Genomic DNA, 22,106 nt, shown 5'->3' with positions numbered 1-22,106 from the left:
CACCTCCTTGCGGCTGCTGGCCATGACAACATTTGTTGTCCATTCCAAAGTTACCCTTTGAGGGAAGTTAAGAGTCAACTGCTGCTCTGGTGAGATTTGAACCAGTGCCCATGCAGCATTAGACTAAGCCTGGAGTTACTAATCCAGTGACATTGTCAATTCACAGAACAACTTTCTGACAAGGACTTGGAGCACATTTGTTTTGGGCCTCAGGTAGACGAAGTTCTGGCATGTAAGCAGGTACCCTCTGTAGGTGAGCTCAAGGGGACTGACAGTTAAAAGAAGTAAATGTCAAAGACTATTGGGACCAGAGCACAACCCTATTTGACCCTGCTCCAAATCATTAATAATTCCAACAGTACTCTGTCATCACTGTCCTGAAGCTTCAGGTTGTCATGGAAAGAAGAGATCACACTGAGCAGTGAGCAGCAGGCACCAGGGATTAACAACTCATCAGGCTGAGAGAGAAACAAGCATCAATTCTCAATAAGAGAACCAGACCATACATGTGTTCAGATTACTGACGAAAGCTTTTGAATTTTTTTTAAACATTTGAAAGCTGATTAATCAGCATGAAAATTCAGAAATGCAGAAATGGAGAAATATTTGCATTACACATCGTGTGTGTTTAATCCTTCTGGGGCTGATGATTTGCACAGGACACAAAACTGACCTCCAGAGTAGTAGATAAGGTGAGGCAGAGAGAAATACAGGAAAAAAAGCAACACGATCTGGCTTTGGATAAGAACTTGTACATTGGTTAATTGAGAGTCGAAAAATATTTGGAATTATTTTTATCTTCATGTGTTGATGGGATATGGGTGTTACTGGCTAAGCCAGCATCTATTCTTGCTTATCCCTAATTGCCTAGAGGGCAGTTAAAAGATAACCACATTGCTGTTTAGGCCAGAGCAGATAAGGACAGCAGATTTCCTTCCATAAAAAAGAAAATTAGTGAACCAAATGGGTTTTCACTTCAATCGACAGTGGCTTCACCATTATCCCACAGGTTCCCTTGATTCTACAGCTCATAACATTCAATTTAAAATTATTCAAGTTAAAGATAACATTTATTTTTAAAATTATGTTATCTATTGATACGGGAACTGGGTTATGTTTAATTCATTGCATATCCACCAATAATCATTTCCGCTTATAACAAGGTTTTAGAAAAAATGTGACATGAAAGGAACAAAAATGAACATCTCTGCAGAATAGCTTTATTACAACACAAGTATCTTGAACATATTTATCAATTTACATCATCGTGTTTGGTAGAGGAATTAAATCTGTAAATGTAACTGGTCATCAATCTACATCTGTGAAGCAACGTACCAAATGTCAATAAGCATCAACTGGAGGTCCTATCACACCCACCTTTAGCCAGTCTGCCATCACTATTACAGAAGGATCAGTAATACTGCTGAGCAATTCCTTTGTGGCTCTTTTTTTCTCTTCTCTGTAATTTTTCTTTTGAACCTGCAATTATAATATCTGTTTAATAATGAACACCAATAAAACTGTAATTTATACATGCAGGTATAATGGGAACTGTAGATGCTGCAGAATCCAAGATAACAAAGTGTGGAGCTGGATGAACACAGCAGGCCGTGCAGCATCTTAGGAGCACAAAAGCTGACGTTTCGGGCCTAGACCCTTCATCAGGTCTAGGCCCAAAACGTCAACTTTTGTGCTCCTAAGATGCTGCTCAGCCTGCTGTGTTCATCCAGCTCCACACTTCGTTATCTTTTATACATGCAGCCCTCCTGCAAGCAGACAGGCCCTAAATGTCCCACAAAATTGTGAATTTATTACGAACTAAAGTCAATGCAGTTTAGTTTTTCTGAAGGGTCTAGGCCTGAAACATCAGCCTTCCTGCTCCTCTGACGCAGCTTGGCCTGCTGTGTTCACCCAGCTCTAACCCTTGTTATCGCAGTTTGGTACAGTTATGTCAACATGACGAGTAGCCGTAACAGGATTAATTGTTCTCTATCATAATATACACAAAGCATGGGACAAGACAGATGGAGAATTCTAAGGCTAAGATTTCAACAAAAAGAGTGAAGTAACACATTATTCTTGTGCTTTGTTATACTGAACCAAGAAGTGATTTACTGTTTTGTCTTTGAAGGTGAAATGTGCCACACAGTAATCATCATCCTTGCACCTTAAGCAACTGGATCTAGATTAGCACAGATTGATGCAGCGAATATTTCATTGCTCTACTGGTTTCAGTTCCACTTAAAGTAAGTAGAATCATTCTTTACTCAAATTCTAGAAGACACAAAGAAAACAAAGCTAAATATCTCATTTCAGTGAAATACCATTGCACTGATACTCAACAGGTATTCCAATCTGAGGCACAGTGTAGGCCAAGAGTACACAATTTAAGAAAACGATCTTGGAACTAAATCTTTAAGTTAATTGGAAATTTTCATAACAAAACATTTATTTATAGTTAACAATATATTTTCTATCATATATGATGCATATAATTTAAGATACCTTAAGAGATTCTTTTTTTGTGAGTTTGCTCCCAGGTGAGACAAGATCTTTTTCTGTTCCATTGTAAAGTTTGGATTCTGACTGTAACAATGTAAATTAATAAGATTAACAAAGATGGAAGTTTTCAAATATATATTACAAAAACTAACAACTGAGCTCACAGGTCTCAAAGAGTCAAACACTGACATATGTGAAGTACTGCAAAGACACATTTACTTTCTTCCCACTACCTGCTCAGCTTTGTTTATTTCATTTGAGTTTTAAAATGAAATACATCTGTACAGAACATAAACGATTCAGGATATTAACAGTTCCAGTCAAGTTCATGTTATAATACATGTAGCAAATACAGTAGTTAAGTAATAAGGTAAACAAATAGGATGCAGTGTTTTGAAACAAGAGCTGCAAACCACAGATGTCAGTGACTTGGAAAGGTTTTCAGTTTCAGAGAACTGTAGATGCTGGAGAATGTGAGATAACAAGGTGCAGAGCTGGATGAACACAGCACGCCAAGCAGCATCAGAGGAGCTGCTCTGGGTGGGGCTTCGGGTCTGGATCCTACTTTAGAAATGGGGCAGGGCAAGGGGATTCTGAAATAGGGAGAGAGGGGGAAGCGGATAGAAAATGGATAGAGAAGAAGATAGGTAGAGAGTCTGCCCCTGTACCCATGGGCATTGGCATCTGATGAGTCAGCCTCTAAGAACCTTCAGGGCATGTCTCCAATTCACTTACAGCTCCGTGTTTCAATGCAGCACCTCAGGCTGCACTAGTGACTATTATTGTAATGCTGCAGCAAGAACATGGTGTACTTAGGGACACATCCCCATCTGGCAGACTGGACCAGGCTGCATCTCCAGGCTCTTCACTTGCTGTCTTAGCCCTCACTCATGCTCAGCCAACTTGGATGTTTAGGGTATTCCTGTCTTGAATTGTCTTGCCTTTTTGTGTATTGCCCTCTCAGTCAGAGTTCCCAGGATCATATTCCTGCTGTCTTGCTCTGCCATTTAGTCCAGTCACAAAGGAAGAAAGCTGCTCATCATTGTCAGCAGGTCTCTGTCAAGGTAAATGGGGGTGGGGGTGGGGGCGGGGGAAGAGTCAGGGGCTCAAACACAATCAGCCAGCCACTCAGGGTGCTCAGAATCCAGATCCTCCCCACTGGAGAGCTAAGGAGCTGAATGTCATGCAGTCACGACTCTTTCTGTCCTACTTGGGGCTGCTCTCCATTTGGAATGAGAAAGGGCCAGGTATTACATTAATATTACAAACTTAAAATGGGTGGCACAGCTATTACTGTGGAGAGGTGTCCCCAGTGAGTGTAGGGGCAGTGTAGAGGGTGTACAGAGTTAGTGGTACTGGGTGTTGCAGTGGATAACGGCGAGTGAGAGAAGACACTGGAGGCAATAGTGAGAATGGTAGAGCATGAGCCTTGGTTAGAGCTGGGTACAGTGGCAAACATAACTGAGAGAGCGGTATCAGAGAGAAGATGGTGGCACTGACACGGAAGGAGTGGAGACCTTTTTTCCAGATGGTGGAGACTGCTTTAACCTCAGTGGCAAGGTCTTACGTCATGGCCTCCACAATAAGTCCTGGGGGAAGAGGCAGCCCTGTGGCTTAGCAACCATGTCTAGTGGGACCTCCATGGCCCTGTCTGCAAAGCAGGTGCCAATATTCACCCACTTCTCCACCTCACCGCGTCCCCCACTTCCAACTCCACCTCCACCCACCCGTATCTACTGTTTCCAGGGCAAACGTCAGAAACCAGACAGGGCACCAATGGACTAACAGTGCTTGTTTGGGTACACAGCAGGCTTTTAAAGATGGTGCATGAGCAAGGGTTAATACTGAATCCCAGTATAAATGGCGAGTGGCAAGCAGTGAGCTGTTCCAGGATTGATGCATGTTGAGATGAAATGGAAGTCAGACATGAGGGACACCATGGAGTGGGGTCAGTAAATAATGCAGAATATTTGGTAAACATTGAGAGAAAACTTGCTCGGTCTCATGGTGAACACACCAAAGCAATCAACTCAACTCAGTTAGTCAAAAAGACATATGCTCCAGCCCAAAGATAACAAAGTGTGGAGCTGGAGGAACACAGCAGGCCAGGCAGTGTTAGAGGAACAGGGAAGCTGACATTTCGGGTCAGGACCCTTCATCAGAAATGGGGGAGGGAGAGGGGAGCTCAGAAATAAAGAGAGGAGGGGTAGGGCTGGGGAAGGTAAATGAGATGGTGACAGGTGAGTACATGCAGGCAGTGGTGGAGATTGGTCAGTGGGATGGATGGGGCAGATAGGTGGGAGTGAAGATAGATAGGTTGTCCAGGTCCCGGGATGGGGAGATCTTAAAACTGGTGAAATCCACATTAAGGCCATTCAGCTGTAGGCTCCCAATGCGGAATACGAGGTGCTGCTCCTCCAGTTTGCGGGTGACCACACCGTGTTATCTCTGACTCCGGCATCTGGATTTCTTGCTATTTCTATGCTTCAGCCCAATTTTTTCTTATGTACTTGTTTTCTCCAGGATTGTTCACAAATGTCCTTGAAACCTATCTTCAACTCCTGGAGATGCCAAGCCATTCTTGCAAAGTTGGGAACTGTAATTTGGAAGGCTGTTGGGTTCCCACCCATCACATGAGCAAGCCTACTTAAAGGGGTGAGACAAGATTTCACCTCCTATCTATGTTGATCCCTGTACAGTTATTTGTCAGTTATCCTAGTCCCTGAATAATATTTGCAAATTCTGTGTGTAACACAGCTGCAGGGCACCTCCACAGAACAGCACAGTACAGGCCCTTCGGCCCTCGATGTTGTGCCGACCTGTCATACCGACCTCAAGCCCATCTAACCTACACTATTCCATGTACGTCCATATGCTTATCCAATGACGACTTAAATGTACCTAAAGTTGGCGAATCTACTACCGTTGCAGGCAAAGCGTTCCATTCCCTTACTACTCTCTGAGTAAAGAAACTACCTTTGACATCTGTCCTATATCTTTCACTCCTCAATTTAAAGCTATGACCCCTCATGCTCGCCGTCACCATCCTAGGAAAAAGGCTCTCCCTATCTAACCTTCTGATTATTTTATACGTTTCAATTAAGTCATCTCTCAACCTTCTTCTCTCTAATGAAAACAGCCTCAAGTCCCTCAGCCTTTCCTTGCAAGACCTTCCCTCCATACCAGGCAACATCCTAGTAAACCTACTTGCATCCCAATCAGGATACAAAATTAGCAATAGTGGTCTTCAGTTGGGGAACATTAATTTGACCAATTCCTGAAACAGTTTTTTCAAAAGCCATATCACCAACAAATGTGCCCCACCGCTACCCCTACAAGCACCATGTTTCATATTTATGGAAGTCAACAGTGGTCTCCTAACTCTCAACAAATTGTTAAATGAGCTCTCATTAATAACCCAGTTAAATTTAGCAGCAGAGGAACACTGTGCGGACTGAATGCACAGAAGTTGAAAAACATTGTCAGAAAAGCAGAAGCACACTGTGGAATGAGGGATATGGACCAGAAGGTTGCATGAAACAAATGCTAGAGAATGTCCATTAACAAGGTCATAGCTTGCTTTTGGTCAACCTACTTCCAGGGCCAAGTTTATTTATTGGCTCAAAAGTAGAAATTGCTGGAGAAAATCAGCAGGTTTTGACTTGATGGAGGTGTACAAAATGATCTGAAGTTTCAATACAGTGGACAGCCAGAGACATTTTCCTAGGGTGGAGGTAGCTATTACCAGGGGGCATAGTTTTAAAGTGAGTGGAGGTAGATACAGGGGAGACGTCAGAGGTAGGTTCAGGGCGTGGAATGCATTCCAGGAGAGGGTAATGGAGTTGGCTTCATTAAGGGCATTTAAGCGGTTATTAGATAGGCATATGGATGATAGTATAATGTAGGGGTGGAAGCTAGATAGACCTTAGGATTAGGGTAAAAGTTCAGCACAACATAATGGGCCGAAGGGCCTGAACTGGGCTGTACAGTTCTATGTTCTATGTATATGTTTGAACTTTTCTGCAGGGTGGGGTGGGTGTTCACTGGACCCAAAACATTAACACTGTTTCTCACTCCACATACTGTTACACCGACTGAGTTTCTCCAGCAATTTCTGTTTTTGTTCCAGATTTCCAACATCCACGGCTCCTTGTTGTCTTTAACATTTATTTTTTGGCTTCTTGTTACACGAACTACTTCAGTAACTTATGAAGATATTCAGCATTAGATGAAAGTCTGAATGAAGTAATAATACGTCTGTTTCTAAAAGGAAAACCGATAATTATATCTAGACTCCATTTTGTAATTGATTCAGATCTTAAGACGATAAGATGTAGCTGTTGTAGGTTATTCAGTCCATCAAGTGTTGTGCCACTCAATGACATCACAGCTGATCTGCTAATCGTCAACTTCACTTCCCTGCCTTTTCCCCACAACCTTCGATTCCCTTACTACTGATTGAAAACCTGTCTAAATCTGCCTATCATGATTTTTAATGTCTGAGAAAGCCAAGAAAAGAGCAGGGAACAGCACTAATATCAGTACATGGCATTTTTTGATCTCACAAAAGCCTTAAACTTGGTCAATCATATAGAATTGTGGGGTGTTCTCTTCAAATTTGGCATAAATTCGCCATCATTCTCTGCCTGTTTCTGGGTGTCATGAAAGCCATGAACACCACTAATAGATCCACCACAGACCCACTTATGAGTGCAAAATGGGGTCCAGCTGGTTTGTATCATTGCACCATTGCTCTACTTCATCTTCCTCACTGCAACACTCCACTCTACCTCTATGAAGCTCCCTGTTGGAATGGAGCTCATCTAAAGCGTGAGTGGGAAGCTGTTCAATCTTTAATGCCTCTGGGCCAGAACCAAGCCAACCCCAACCTCTGTCAGTGAGCTGCAAAATGCTGAAGATACTGCATGTGCGCACAGAAACCGAGCTATCAACCATCATCAACGCATTCACTGACGTGTATCAGATAAAGGGCCTCCAAATAAATATTTGGAAAACAAACTTTCTTGACCAGCCTACCTCTGCAGCGCAGCACTGCTGACCCTCTCCCTGACCATCAAAGTCTATGGCACACCACGCGTGTGGATCACTTTGCCAGACCTCCGGAGCCTCCTCTCAGTGCGAACTAACACTGATGAAGAAGTCAAGCATTGACTCCAATGTGCCAATGCAGCTTAAGGCACCTGAGGAACACAGTGTTTGAAGTGCAATTCCTCACACCCAGCTCATGGTCGATAGTTTAGCCATGGTCCCCACCCAAGTGTACAATGCAACGTTTTACTCATTACTAGGATGAGACTGTAGATAGCAGATTATTGCCTAGCACCAAATGTCCCTACGTTTCAGCTTTGAGCTGCTGTAGTTTATGTGGTGCAGCTTCTTCAGGGAGGTAGGAGAGAGTTCCAGATTGTTGACCCAGTGACAGCAAGGGAACAGAGCCTTCATCATTTATGGTGCCTAGTCCAATGCCAGGTGGCCTATCCTGTTTTATATATTTTTTCTGATTTCTGCAGACTGTTTGATGTAACTGAATGGTTTGCTTATCCTTTTCAAAGGGCAGTTCTGAGTCAATCACACTGCTGGAATTACATACAGGTAGGAATAACCAGTCTTTCCTTAATGGGCTTGAGGTGGTCCTCAAGCGGGATCTTGGTGTTCAAGTGCATAGCTCCCTCAAAGTTGCCACCCAGGTGGATAAGGCTGTTAAGAAAGCATATGGTTGTTATGGCTCTCATTAACAGGGGGAACGAGTTTAAGAGCTGCAAGGTTTTGCTGCAGCTCTACAAAACCCTGGTGAGACCACACTTAGAATATTGTGTCCAGTTCTGGTCGCCCTGTTATAGGAAAGATGTGGAGGCTTTGGAGAGGGTGCAAAGGAGGTTTACCAGGATGCTGCCTGGACTGGAGGGCTTGTCTTACGAGGAGAGGTTGACTGAGCTTGGACTTTTCTCTCTGGAGAGAAGGAGGAAGAGAGGTGACCTGATCGAGGTGTACAAGGTAATGAGAGGCATGGATAGAATCGATAGCCAGAGACTTTTCCCCAGGGCAGGACTGACTGCCACGAGGGGTCATAGTTTTAAGGTGTTAGGAGGAAGGTATAGAGGAGACGTCAGAGGGAGGTTCTTCACCCAGAGAGTTGAGCGCATGGAATACTTTGCCAATGGCAGTCGTGGAAGCAGAGTCATTAGTGGCATTTAAGCAACTGATGGACATGCACATGGACAGCAGTGAATTGAGGGGAATGTAGGTGAGGTTATTTTAGTTTTGGATTAGGATTATTCCACGGCACAACATCGTGGGCCGAAGGGCCTGTACTGTGCTGTACTTTTCTATGTTCTATGTTCTATCTTCTCCATTATCCATCTTCTCTCTGCCTCCCCTTCTCTCCCTATTTATTTTAGAACCCCCTTCCACTCCCCCATTTCTGAAGAAGGGTCTAGACCTGAAATGGCAGCTTTCCTGCTCCTCTGATGCTGTTTGGCCTGCTGTGTTCATCCAGCTCTACGCCGTGTTATCTCATATTCTCCAGGGTGTTGCCTAGGATGTTTATCAATAAAGAGAGGCTAGATAGGCTAGATAGCCTCCCCCCCACTGCACCACACAACCAGCCCAGCTCTTCCCCCCCACCCACTGCATCCCAAAACCAGTCCAACCTGTCTCTGCCTCCCTAACCTGTTCTTCCTCTCACCCATCCCTTCCTCCCACCCCAAGCCGCACCCCCATCTACCTACTAACCTCATCCCACCTCCTTGACCTGTCCATCTTCCCTGGACTGACCTATCCCCTCCCTACCTCCCCACCTATACTCTCTCCACCTATCTTCTTTACTCTCCATCTTCGGTCTGCCTCCCCCTCTCTCCCTATTTATTCCAGAGCCCTCACCCCATCCCCCTCTCTGCTGAAGGGTCTAGGCCCGAAACGTCAGCTTTTGTGCTCCTGAGATGCTGCTTGGCCTGCTGTGTTCATCCAGCCTCACATTTTGTTATCTCCCATTATCTCTCACTAGATAGGCTCAGGTTGTTTTCTTTCAAACAGAGAAAGCTGAGAAGGCACCTGGAGGTGTAGAAAATTATGCGGGGCATGGACAGTGTGGATTGAAAGCAGTTGTTCCCCTTAATTGAAGGGTCAATAACAAGGGGGATCATTTTGAAGAGAAAGGCAGAAGGTTTAGATGGGATTTGAAGAAAATGTTTTTCACCCAGAGGGTTCTGAGGAGTCTGGATGGGCTGCCTTGACGGTTATTTGAGGCAGAACATCACACAACCTTTAAAATGTACTTAAAATCTCATAACATACAAGACTACAATCTCACTGAGTCATAGAGTCCTACGGCACAGAAAAGGCCCTTTGGCCCACTGAATCTGAGCTGATCTATCCGCATTGAGTGCTGGGCCAAGTGATAGAAAGTAGGCTCAATGGCCAGAAGGCCTCCTCTGTGCTGTATGACTCTATAGCTCAATGAGATCTTGGCTCCAAATGGTCATAGCCATTAACTGATAGTGATCAACACCATTTTCCTACCTTTCGCCTTAACTTGATTCCCTTACTGATCAAAAATCTGTCAAAAAGCCCCGAATGCTCTTCGCAACTCAGCCTCCAACACAAAGAATTCCAGAAGTTCATTGCCCTCCAAGGGAAAAAACTCATTCTCATCCTAACTGGGTGACCCCTTACTTAGATTGTGCCCTCTTGCCCTAGATTCTCCCCTAACAGGTAACAACCTGTCACCATCTACCAGGTCAAGTTCCCCAAGATTTTTTTTAAAATTTCAGTAAGGTCACCTCTCATTCCTGAGAACTGAAGGAACAATTTAATAAATACCAAATTCAACAATCAGCAAAAGTCAAGAGCTTTTCACATCTTTATTATGCATCCAAAAGGTAAATTAAATGTAGTTTCAATTTTGACATTGGCTTAAAGTTTATTTTGACATTGAATAGTCAAAAATAAGTCGTTAAATCACTGTTCTACACAGGAAAAACACAATCTTTTTCCAAAGCTAAATTCTAGGGGAGGAAGCAAGCCTAAAGGGTTCTTTGACAAGTGGGAGTCTGGTACTTAAGCAGATACTCAACATGATTACAGCCAAACACAGAAACACCTAAATATTCACAGTTGGTACTCGTGGGATTCAACAAACTAACACTGAGCAGGCTGTCAAGAAACAGAAAGCAAAGAAACCAACCACCTTTGCTTTACATTCAATCGCATTACCGTCACTGAATTACCCGTCAACATCCTGGGGGTTACCATACACTAGAAATGGAACTGGACTTGCCATATCAATATAGTGACTACAATGGTAATTTCTCAATATTAAAGCAGTCCATGTCCAAATGCAACAAGACCATGACAATATCCAGACTAGGGTTGAAACTTCAAAGTAACATTCACACTACACATATGCCAGGCAATGACCTATGCTACTAAGAGAAAATCTTACCACTGCCCATTGACATTCAATGGCATTATCATCACCGAATCCCTCATTATCAACACTCTGTGATTAGCACTGATCAACAATCCAACAATATTCAGCAAGCTTAATACCAGCCAGGTCAAACCAACCAGCTTGATTAGAATACCACCCACCAACTTAGAAACAGACTTCTCACCACCACTACCATTGTCTGCAGTACGTGCGATTTACAAGATGCATTACTGCGCTCACCAAGATCCCTTCAAAAGCATTTTCTGAGTTTGCAAACTCTGCTAACGAGAAGGACAAGGCCATCACTTACATGGGAAAACCACCACCTGCAAGTTCCCCTCCAAGCCATTCAGCCGTTCTGACTTAGAAATATTACCGCTTCTTCACCGTTACTGGGTCAAAATCCTAGCACTCCCTTCCAAACAGCATTGAGGGTGTACCTACAACACGTTGATTGTAGTGGTTCAATGCAGCAGCTCACTGCCAGCCTTGGAAGAGTAATTAGGGATGTTCAACAGATTGTGGTATTACCAGTGAGACCTGCATCACATGAAAGTAATCAAAAAAAAGCACTGGTTGCTTGCCTGACCAAGACCAGTTTACACATTAGGGTTTTGGCTTGTAAGGTGATCTTGAACCAGCCTGATGAAACTTATTACGATAATGCCCTGGACAGTTGTAGATCTGGCTTGATCAGATATTACATTACCAAGTCTCCATAGTGGAAAGGCTGGTTTATAAACATCTATAGACAGAAGTGATCATTAAAAGAAAACACGAGGCTGATAGACATGGAAATGTGATAAATCAACAGTAACATTTTTGGAAGTTACTAGTTTCCGCTGATACTCCCACAGGAAAACAAGAGATTAGAGCAATAATAGGCCGCTCAGTCTGCTCCACCATTCAGGATGATCATGGTAATGCTGAGCTTCAACACCACTTTCCTGCCAACTCCCTATAAACTGTGTTTACTGAAGACTCCAGCCGATTGAGAGTCATACATATTACCAGCAAGCAAGGCAACAAAAGCTTCTTTCTTGTGAGTCTGGGCACACCTTCTGGTCATGGTAAATTGGCACATTAGTGCACAATATCAATGAAATCTATTCAAGGTCCTGAAATAATCTTGTCCAGAACCAATTTCCAATCTGATGAATTGATCCTTCATCAAGCTCATTAACTGAAGAACAAAGAAAATTACAGCACAGAAACAGGACCTTCGGCCCTCCAAACCTGCACCAACATGCTCTCCCTCACAACTAAAACGCCCCACCCTTCCGAGAACCAGATCCCTCTATTCCCATTCTATTCAACTATTTGTCAAGAAGCCCTTTAGAAGTCAATATAGTGTCTCCTTCCATTACCTCCCCCGACAGCGAGTTTCAGACACCCACCGCCCTCTGTGTGAAAAAACCTGCCTCGTACATCACCGTTAAACCTTGCCCCCTCATATCTTAAACCCATGGCCCCTGGTAACTGACTCTTCCACCCTGAGAAAAAGCTTCTGACTGACCACTCTGTCCATGCCTTTCATAACCTTGTAGACCTCTATCAGGTTACCCCTCAACTTTAGTCATTCCCGTGAGAACAACCCAAGTTTGTCCAACCTCTCCTCGTAGCTGATACGCTCCACACCAGGCAACATCCCGATAAATCTTTTCTGCACCCTCTCCAAAGCCACCACATCCTTCTGGTAGCGTGCCGTCCAGAATAGAACATAATATTCCAAATGCAGCCTAACTTGGGTTCTAAAGCTGCAACATTATCTGCCAATTCTTAAACTCAATGCCATGTCCGATGAAGGCAAGCATGCCGTATGCCTTGCTGACCGCCTTTCCTACCTGCGTTGCCACTTTCAGTGACGAGTGTACCTGTACACATAGATCCCTCTGCATATCAGTACTCCTAAAGGTTCTGCCGTTTACGGAATATTTTCCATTAGACCTTCTGGATTAGACCTTCCAAAATCCATTACTTCATTTTTCCAGTTTAAACTCCATCTGCCATCTCTCTGCCCAAGACACCAACTGATCTACATCCTTTGATAGTCTTCATCACTATCCGCAATTCCACCAACCTCTGTATCAGCAGCGAACTTACTAATCAGACCAGTTACATTATCCTCCAAATCACTGACAAATATTACTAACAGCAAAGATCCAAACACTGATCCTTGAGGAACACCACTAGTCACAGCCCTCCATTCAGAAACATATCCTTCCACTGCTACCCTGTTTTCTATGACTGAGCTAGTTTTTTATCCATCTTGCAAACTCAGCTCTGACCCCGTGCAGCTTTACCTTCTGTATCAGCCTGCCATGAGGGACCTTGTCAAAGGCTTTATTGAAATCCATGTAGACAACATCCACTGCCCTATCCGCATCGATCATCTTCATCACTTCCCCAAAAAACTCAAACAAGTTAATGAGACACGACCTCCCTTCACAAAATCATGTTGTGTCTTGTTAATACATTTTTAGATTTCCAGGTGGGAGTAAATCCTGTTTCGAAGAATCCTCTCCAATAATTTCCCTACCACTGGCATAAGGCTCACTGGCCTGTAATTAGCTGGATTATCCCTGCCACCCTTCTTAAACAAAAGAGCAATTCACCAATCCTCTGGGACCTCCCCTGTCGACAGTGAGGAATACAAAGATGTCTCTCAAGACCCCAGAAATTTCCTCCCTTGCTTCTCTCAGTCGTAGACTTGCAGTATACACTTTCTACATGATTTAAGTACATGAAAATAGCTCATTAAGAAGCAAGGCTTGAATATACGTTCTACCTGTCACAACCATGTGAAGACCCAGAGCATTCACAGCCCCTCAGAAGTACTTGATTGGCGATCAACTGTTTTGCAGAACCATCGCAATGTGGTAATGAATACACAATCTCTGGGTCTTGAATTTCTTGCAATCAAACTTCCTTGAGGTCAGCAGAACCGTGTACATCAAACTTCGGAAATCTTAACTGTTCTGGAGTGCCCCTCACATTTACTGAAAAAGTCTCTTCTCATTCATGTACATCTCGGAATGCAATGGAATGGGTGACAAAGTATGCTAGCTTATAGTCGTCTGAAGCTGGACACTTTCTGCTTGGTGAAGAAACATCATCTGGAATCTTCTAATCTTTCTCCCAAAAAGCCTTTCACATATACAAGCTCAGGGTACAATTAAGCTGATGCTGATTTGTTCACACTTTCTGGAAGAGGTTACATTTGTTTCCCTGCTCTGATTGTACAACATTAACCTCTCTGGCAGATGCTTAAAAGTGGAAATGCACCTGCCAGCCTTACAAAATAGAATTAAAATCAATCAAGGCACATTCACATCTCCAAAGTTTAAAAAAATTGGAAGTGGATGCATTATTTTGCGATTAGTTGCCCAAAAGTAAAACTTGATCTTGTCTTTATATATTATTCTAAAAGGCATGCAATATATCAAGATCATTCACCCTTCATTATTACAGGTTTACATTTTTGACACCATTAGTTGTATGTGATCGTAGGACAGATCAAGCCAAAGATTTTAAAAAAAAGCAATAAATACAATCAACTAACCTCATATTCAATGGAATTAATGGAAAATCACACTTCAATTGACACGAACTGGTCGCAACACTGCAGCGCCACAGTGACAGGACATAGAAATACAAATATCGAATGTACCTTGCTTTTTGATATTGTGTGTGCAGCATCATCCTTTGAGAGAGACGCATCATCTCTCCCTTTGTCCAAACCTAAGAGATAAGGTTATTTATTAATACTAAAGTTTGAAGCCATTTCAAAAGACAGTTATTGAAGTCAACAGCCAACCGATCACACATAGTAAGTCAATGAAGAGTCTATAAGGTAGTGGTGGAGGTTAGATAGGCCTTAGGTTTAGGGTAAAAGTTCAGCACAACATCGTGGGCCAAAGGGACTGTACTGTTCTATGTTCTATCTTCTAAGTAGATTCAGCACCTGTGACTAACTTTCTTGCATTCAGTCCTCAATCATATTCATAGTGAAGGACCAACAGTTGCACCTTATGACAAAAATTACTAAAAATAGTTGTGTGAACAGAATAGAACAAGTTCTTTTAACATGGCGACTATACCCTTAACGTCAGCATCAGACATTCAGTTCAAAACTGTCACTCAGTAATTTCAGCTAAAAGTTAATAACTGTTAAATTCAAAATGCAAATAATACTGCTTGGCAAGTTTCTTTCCTTCTATAAACACTTTAAAAGGCAAAATTCTGAAGGTTTTGTACATGATTGATGTTTTGCGTTTAATTGTAATATGCAATATTCAAACAATGATCATAAAACAGATTAGGATTTTTTGATGCAACAGATGCGCCAGAGAGTAAAAGACCAACTCTGCTGCAGCACATTTACTGTGGAGAAGGATATGGAAGCCAGAGAACTTGGGGAAATAAATGGCGATATCTTGAAAACTGTTTATATTACAGAAGAGATGGTGCTAGATGTCTTAAAATATATAAAAGTGGGTGAATAAAGATTGGGAGGTGATGCCCTAGTGGTATTGTCGCTGGACTGTTAATCCAGAGACCCAGGTAATGCTCTGGGGAATAATAAATATCTGGAATAAAGAGTCTAACAATTACAGGTAGTTCTCCTATAACACAACAGTTGTGTTTGTGTGATCTCACACTATAGAAGATCATTATACGGAAATCGCAATAGAAAACCGCTATACGAGTACAGCAGAAAGTTCATATTATCCAAATAGCATTCACTATTCGCCAATCGTCTTACAGCCAATTAGCATCAACAAAACACATGTTATAGCAGAATTACCTGTACCATGAATCTATTGTCGATTTTCGGAAAAAAACATCTGGTTCACCGATGTCCTTTAGGGAAGGAAACTGCCATCCTCACCTGGTCTGGTCTACATGTGACTCCAGACCAACAGAAATGTCACCAGGGCAATTAGGGATGGGCAATAAATGCTAGCCTAGCCAGCATCACCCTCATCCTATGAGTGAAAAAAAATACTTCCAGGACCTGATCAGGTATATCTCAAAACTGTGTGGGAAGCTTGAGGAGAGATTGCTGGGCTCCTAGCTTAGTTGCTTACACTATCCATAGCCACAGGTGAGGTGTGGGAAGACTAGACATTGGCTAATTAGGTGCCATTTTTTAAGAAAAGCAAAGGAACTACAGACTGCTAAGCCTGTCGTAAATGGTGGGTAAGTTATTCGAGGGATCCTGAGGGACAGGATTTATATGCTTTTGGAAAAGCAAGAGCTGATTAGAGAGAGTGAACACGGGTTTGCAGGTAAGAAATTGTGTCTTCTGAGTTTTCTGAAGAAGCGACAAAGAAGATTGATGAAGGCAGAGCTGCAGACGTGGCCTATATGAACCTCAGCAACGCATTTGACAAGGTTTTACGTGGGAGACTGGTTAGCTAGATCAAATCACACGGGAGAGCTAGCCAACTGGATACAAAATTGACTCAAGGATAGAAGATAGATGGCTCCCCTTCCCCTACTGCATCCCTAAACCAGCCCAGTTCGTCCCCTCCCCCCACTGCACCACACAACCAGCCCAGCTCTTCCCCCCCACCCACTGCATCCCAAAACCAGTCCAACCTGTCTCTGCCTGCCTTACCGGTTCTTCCTCTCACCCATCCCTTCCTCCCACCCCAAGCCGCACCCCCAGCTACCTACTAACCTCATCCCACCTCCTTGACCTGTCCGTCTTCCCTGGACCGACCTATCCCCTCCCTACCTCCCCACCTACACTCTCTCCACCTATCTTCTTTACTCTCCATCTTCGGTCCGCCTCCCCCTCTCTCCCTATTCATTCCAGTTCCCTCTCCCCATCCCCCTCTCTGATGAAGGGTCTAGGCCCGAAACGTCAGCTTTTGTGCTCCTGAGATGCTGCTTGGCCTGCTGTGTTCATCCAGCCTCACATTTTATTATCTTGGTTTTGGAGGAGAGTTGGTTTTCGGGCTGGAGGCCTGTGACCAATGGTGTGCCACAAGACTGGTGTTAGGTCCACTGTTTTTCATCATTTCTATAAATTATTTGAATGTGAATAGTGGTTTATGGTTATTAGTTTTGCAGAAGACACCAAAATTGGTGTGCAGTGGACAGTGAAGGTGGTTATCTTCAAATACAACGGGACCTTGATCAAGGGACCAAGGGGCCAAGGTGCCAAGTAGTGGCAGATGGAGTTTAATTTAGATAATTGTGTGGAGTGTTGCATTTTGCTAGGGCAAACCAGGGCAGGACTTGGTTGACAGTAGGGCCCTGGGGAGTGTTGCCGAACAAACAGACACTGGAATGCAGGTCCATTGTTCCTTGAAAGTGGAGTCACAGGCAGACAAGGTGGTAAAAGCATTTCTTGGCCTGCTTGCTTTTCTTGGTCAGTGCATTGAGCTTAGGAGTTGGAATGTCATGTTGCAACTGTATAGGATACTGGTTAGGCCACTTTTAGAATACTGGTCTCCCTGCTATAGGAAAGATGTTGTTAAACTTGAAAGGGTTCAGAAAAGATTCACAAGGATGTTGCTGAGATTGGAGAGTTTGAGCTATCAGAAGAAGCTGAATAGGCTGGTTATTTTTCCCTGAAGCGTCAGAGGCTGAGGAGTGACCTTATAGAAGTTAATAAGATCAGAATAGCCAAGGTTTTTTTCCCCAAAGAATAGGAGTCCAAAGGTAGAGGCCATAGATTTATACTGACAGGGGAAAAACTTCAAAGGGACATGAGGTGCAATTTTTTCACGAGCATATGGAATGAGCTGCCAGAGGAAGTGGTGGAGTCAGGTACAATGACAACATTTAAAAGGCATCTGGATGGGTATATGAACTGGAAGGGTTCAGAGGGATATCGGCCAAATGCTGGCAAATGGGACTAGATTTATACAGGATATCTGGTTAGCATGGACAAGTTGGACTGAAGGGTCAGTTTCTGTGCTGTGCAACTCTATAACTCTCTGTCACACAAGTCAAATTGACCTCTAATGTCCTCCAAATGTTGATCTCATTGGGTGTAACGAAAAGCCAGTTAGTAGCACAGGGGAATGAGACGGAAAAGAAACCACAGCTAATCACAGCATTTTACAGTACAGGAGACGGCTGTTGGGCCCACTGTGCCTGTACCAGCTCCTCAGAGAGCTACGCAGCTAGTCCTACTCTTTAGCCTTATGTTTGCAGACCTCTCATTTTATCACTTTTAAATGTATACTCAACTCTCTTTCGAAACCTCGAATGGAATCCACCTGTATCACTCTCCCAGGCAACACATTCTAAATCCTAACAACTCTCTATGAGTACAAAGGTTTCTCAACTCCCTCCTCGCTCTCCTGCTGAAATTGTGATCCCTAGTTACTGACATAACAATGAGCTCAAACAGATTATCTTTCTTTCACGTGAAAATTCTTCATAATTTTGAACACCTCAACAAGGTCACCTCTTAACCTTCTCAACTCCAAGGAGAATAAGCCCCATTTCTCTAATCTTTTCTTGTATTTAAAATCTCTCATTCCCACTATCATTCCAGTAAATCTCCTTTGCACTCTCTCCAAGGCACTAATATTCTTCCTTCCAAAAGAGGTGCCCAGCACTGAACACAGTACAATGTGGTCTGACCAATGATTTGTAGAGGTGTAACATCATTTCTTTGTTTTTATTCTCAATGCCTCTATTTATAAATCCAAGGTTCCTACAAGCCTTCTTAACAACTGTTCCAATTTGCCTGGCCACCTTCAGAGACTTAGGCACTTGAACTGTGAAATCCCACTGCTCCTGTACTCCCTCTAAGTTGTACCATTGAACTTATATTGTCTCTCCATGTCTGTGCTACCAATATGCATTACTTCACATTTCTCTGCATTGAAAATCACCTGCCAGGTGACTGCCCATTTGGCGAACTTGTCAATGTCCCTTTGAAATCACTCAGTGTCTTCCTCACAATTCCTCTACTGTAGAATGGATATTATTAAACTGGAAAGAGCGCAGAAAAAGATTTACTAGGATGTTACCTGGACTGGAATGTTTATGCATAATGAGGGGCTGGGGCTTTGCTCCCTCAAGCACAGGAAACTGTGGAACTGATCTTATATAGGGCGATAAAATTATGTTAGGCACAGCTAAGACAGACAGCCAACTGCTTTTGACCATGGTTATGGAGTCTAAAATTAGAGAGTACAGATTTAAGGTGAGAGGGGAGAGATACAAAAGGTAGTATTTTTCCCCACACAGATGGTGGGGACTGTCTGGAACAGATTGCCAGAGGTAGTGGCAGAGGCAAGTACAATTTTGTGATTTACATGGAACATAGAACATTACAGCACAGTACAGGCCCTTTGGCCCTCGATGTTGTGCCGACCTGCCATTCCGATCTCAAGCCCATCTAACCTACACTATTCCATGTACGTTCATATGCTTATCTAATGACGACTTAAATGTACATAAAGTTGGCAAATCTACGACTGTTGCAGGCAAAGCGTTCCATTCCCTTACTACTCTCTGAGTAAAGAAACTACCTCTGACATCTGTCCTATATCTTTCACCCCTCAATTTAAAGCTATGCCCCCTCGTGCTCGCTGTCACCATCCTAGGAAAAAAGCTCTCCCTATCTAACCCACTGATTATTTTATATGTTTCAATTAAGTCACCTCTCAACCTTTGTCTCTATAATGAAAACAGTCTCAAGTCCCTCAGCTTTTCCTCGTAAGACCTTCCCTCCATATCAGGCAACATCCCAGTAAATCTCTTCTGCACCCTTTCCAAAGCTTCCACATCCTTCCTATAATGCAGTGACCAGAACTGTACACAATACTCCAAGTGCGGCCGCACCAGAGTTTTGTACAGCTTCACCATAACCTCTTGGTTCCGCAACTCAATCCCTCTATTAATAAAAGCTAAAACACTGTATGCCTTCTTAACAGCCCTGTCAACCTGGGTGGTAACTTTCAAGGATCGGTGTACATGGACACCGAGATCTCCCTGCTCATCTACACTGCTAAGAATCTTACCATTAGCCCTGTACTTTGCCTTCTGGTTACTCCGACCAAAGTGTATCTCCTCACACTTGTCTGCATTAAACTCCATTTGCCACCTCTCAGCCCAGCTCTGCAGCTTATCTATGTCTCTCTGCAACCTACAGCATCCTTCGTCACTATCCACAACTCCACAGACCTTAGTGTCGTCTGCAAAATTACTAACCCATCCTTCTACGCCCTCATCCAGGTCATTTATAAAAATGACAAACAACAGTGGATCCAACACCGACCCTTGCGGTACACCACTAGTAACTTGTCTCCAGGATGAGCATTTCCCATCAACTACCACCCTCTGTCTTCTTTCAGCAAGCCAATTTCCGATCCAAACTGCTATATCTCCCACAATTCAATTCCTCCGCATTTTGTACAATAGCCTATTGTGGGGAACCTTATTGAACGCCTTGCTGAAATCCATATACACCACATCAACCGGTTTACTCTCATCTACCTGTTTGGTCACCTTCTCAAAGAACTCAATAGGGTTTGTGAGGCACGACCTTCCCTTCACAAAACCGTGCTGACTATCCCTAATCAATTTATTCTTTTCTAGATGATTATAAAACCTATCCCTTACAACCTTTTCCAACACTTTACCAAAAACTGAGGTAAGGCTCACTGGTCTATAATTACCAGAGTTGTCTCTGCTCCCCTTCTTGAACAGGGGAACGACATTTGCTAACCTCCAGTCGTCTGGCACTATTCCTGTAGACAATGACAAGTTAAAGATCAATGCCAAAGGCTCGGCAATCTCCTCCCTGGCTTCCCAGAGGATCCCAGGATAAATCCCATCCGGCCCAGGGGTCTTATCTATCTTCATCCTCTGAAGGATTTCTAATAACTCTTCCTTGTGAACCTCAATCCCACCTCGTCTAGTAGCCTGTATCTCAGTATTCTCCTTGACAACATTGTCATTTTTAGAGTGAATACTGTTCAAAAGTATTCATTTAGTGCTTCCCCTATCTCATGTGACTCCACACACAACTTACCACTACTATCCTTGATTGGGCCTAATCTTACTTTCGTCATTCTTTTATTCCTTTAATACCTATAGAAAGCCTTCGGGTTTACCCTGATCCTATCCGCCAACAACTTCTCATGTCTCCTCCTGGCTCTTCTGAGCTCTCTCTTTAGGTCTTTCCTGGCTACCTCATAGCCCTCAAGTGCCCTAACTGAGCCTTCACATCTCATCCTAACGTAAGCTTTCTTCTTCCTCTTGACCAGAGATTCTACCTCCTTCGTAAACCACGGCTCCCGTGCTCTACAGCTTCCTCCCTGCCTGACTGGTACATACTTATCTAGGACACACAGGAACTTTTCCTTGAAGAAGCTCCACATTTCTAACGTGCCCATCCCCTGCAGTTTCCTTCCCCATCCTATGCTCCCTAAATCTTGCCTAATGTCATCGTAATTGCCTTTCCCCCAGCTATAACTCTTGCCCAGTAGTATACACCTATCCCTTTCCATCACTAAAGTAAACATAACAGAATTGTGATCGCTATCACCAAAGTGCTCACCTACTTCCAAATCTGACACCTAGCCAGGCTCATTACCCAGTACCAAATCTAATGTGGCTTCGCCCCTTGTTGGCCTATCTACGTACTGTGTCAGGAAGCCCTCCTGCACACACTGGACAAAAACTCACCCAACTATAGTACTCGAACTATAGTGTTCCCAGTCAATATTTGGAAAGTTGAAGTTCCCCATGACAACTACCCTGTCTCTCTCACTCCTATCGAGAATCATCTTTGCTATCCTTTCCTCTACATCTCTGGAACTATTCGGAGGCCTACAGAAAACTCCCAACAGGGTGACCTCTCCTTTCCTGTTTCTAATCTCAGCCCATGCTACCTCAGTTGACGAGTCCCCAAACATCCTTTCTGCAACTGTAATACTGTCCTTGACCAACAATGCCACACCTCCGCCCCTTTTACCATCTTCTCTGTTCTTACTGAAACATCTAAATCCCAGAACCTGCAACAACCATTCCTGTCCCTGCTCTATCCATGTCTCCGAAATGGCCACAACATCGAAGTCCCAGGCACTAACCCATGCTGCAAGTTCACCCACCTTATTCCAGACGCTCCTGGCAGTGAAGTAGACACACTTCACACCAACTTCTTGCTTGCCGGTGC

General features: G+C 43.5%; 1 protein-coding gene across 8 annotated transcripts in view; it reads right to left on the bottom strand.

Moving 5' to 3' along the window:
- The window catches only part of osbpl8 (oxysterol binding protein-like 8), a 332,940-nt gene that overhangs the window by 109,992 nt on the left and 200,842 nt on the right, over nucleotides 1–22,106 (bottom strand). For all 8 annotated transcript variants that reach the window (XM_059652608.1, XM_059652607.1, XM_059652612.1 and 5 more), the window contains 3 exons: nucleotides 14,622–14,692; nucleotides 2,506–2,586; nucleotides 1,378–1,479 (listed from right to left, as the gene is read on the bottom strand). In XM_059652608.1, the coding sequence (XP_059508591.1) occupies nucleotides 1,378–1,479; nucleotides 2,506–2,586; nucleotides 14,622–14,692 (254 nt within the window). The remainder of the gene's footprint in view (nucleotides 1–1,377; nucleotides 1,480–2,505; nucleotides 2,587–14,621; nucleotides 14,693–22,106) is intronic.

This window comes from Stegostoma tigrinum, chromosome 18 (genome assembly GCF_030684315.1).
Source record: "Stegostoma tigrinum isolate sSteTig4 chromosome 18, sSteTig4.hap1, whole genome shotgun sequence".
Lineage (NCBI taxonomy): Eukaryota > Metazoa > Chordata > Chondrichthyes > Orectolobiformes > Stegostomatidae > Stegostoma > Stegostoma tigrinum.
The sequence above is the reverse complement of the archived record's forward strand: the minus strand, read 5'-3'. Positions and strand labels throughout refer to the sequence as shown.